The sequence below is a fragment of the Volvox carteri genome, assembly GCF_000143455.1.
Source record: "Volvox carteri f. nagariensis unplaced genomic scaffold VOLCAscaffold_37, whole genome shotgun sequence".
Lineage (NCBI taxonomy): Eukaryota > Viridiplantae > Chlorophyta > Chlorophyceae > Chlamydomonadales > Volvocaceae > Volvox > Volvox carteri.
Window position 1 is genome coordinate 1,373,368 of NW_003307580.1, and position 1,321 is coordinate 1,374,688.

The 1,321-nt window shown below is 53.4% G+C and overlaps 1 protein-coding gene across 1 annotated transcript in view; it reads right to left on the reverse strand.

Moving 5' to 3' along the window:
- Positions 1-1,154, reverse strand: part of VOLCADRAFT_94516 (uncharacterized protein) — a gene marked incomplete at both ends in the record, with an annotated part of 1,897 nt that extends 743 nt beyond the window's left edge. The window contains 3 exons of the mRNA XM_002953690.1: positions 134-262; positions 673-717; positions 1,060-1,154. Coding sequence (XP_002953736.1) covers positions 134-262; positions 673-717; positions 1,060-1,152 — 267 coding nt within the window. The remainder of the gene's footprint in view (positions 1-133; positions 263-672; positions 718-1,059) is intronic.
- Positions 1,155-1,321: the final 167 nt, after the last annotated feature.

Below are 1,321 nucleotides of genomic sequence, written 5' to 3' on the forward strand. Positions count from 1 at the left end.
CCTCCTGCTGTTGATGCTGCTACTGCTCCCCCTCCTCCTCCTCCTCCTGCTGTTGATGCTGCATGTTGCTCTGCTGCTGCTGCTGCTGCTGTTGTTGTTGTTGTTGTTGTTGCGGCTGTGGCGCGGGACGCACTTGCAGCTGCCTTGGCTGCGAGGCCCTCAAGATGCAAAAGGTTATCCAGTAATAAAACAGCAGTATGCGGGCCTGGGCTGTGCAACAGCCGGTGATGGAGCTCTTGTTAAAGGACAGCCATTGAAGCACCTGCGGTACCGGACATACATACAGGCAGAGACACACAAATATGGGCGGGGGAAACTAGGCAGCTAAATCTGATGAGGGGGTCAGGTGGTGATTTACATAGGGAGGGCTAGGGCTGCTGGAGGCAGGGGACTGCTGGCGGGGCGGTTCCAGGACCGCAGAAAGAGCCAGGCGGCACGGGGGGATGCGGGGAGGTGAGAAAGGTGTTTGGGTGAGTTTTGGAGTCTCCCCAAGTCCTTATATCAGTCCGTATGCCGGGTCTTTGTCAAAGCTTCGGGAGTGGATATAATAATCATTGGGGCTCAAAGTGTGTGCCAGCCAGCCGGGCAAAGGCAGACAGACAGACAGACAGCTGGGGTACTTCATAACGCCCACATGTACGGTAGTGTGTCCTTGCGCGGGTCAGGACGTACCTGGTCGCCGTCCCGCATACCGCCTCCGTTGACATCCGCATCGAACTGCTCATTGGCAAGGAGGCGGAGGGGTGCAGGGGGGGTTGAAGGGGTCAAACGGGAAGTATTGGAACCAGCAGCGCCACCAGCAGCAGTACTACTACTAGCAGCAGCAGTACTACTACTAGCAGCAGCAGTACTACTACTAGCAGCAGCAGTACTACTACTAGCAGCAGCAGTACTACTACTAGCAGCAGCAGTACTACTACTAGCAGCAGCAGTACTACTACTAGCAGCATACTGAGACTAGACAAGTGCATTGTATAAACACAGCATACCTCAGACTCCTAGACAAGTCTTTCATACCGCATCCAGTACGCTACGTTACAACAGCACTGTTGCACATACCTTCAGCCCGGGGAACTCATTCACGCACAGCGCCTCGAACGACTGCTTAATGAGGGAAGCTTTCGGGAGCCACTTGAACACCGCCGGCACATTCTCTGTACGGCAGAAGAAACGTCATTGCGACATGTATGTACGAGCACCACATAGCAAGAGAAAAACACAGCCATGGCCCCGGAAAAGACAAGATTTATTATTAGGAACAGAGATGAAAACTTCATAAACTAAGTAAGGCATTAAGTGAAGGCAAACAGAAGCGTGCGTG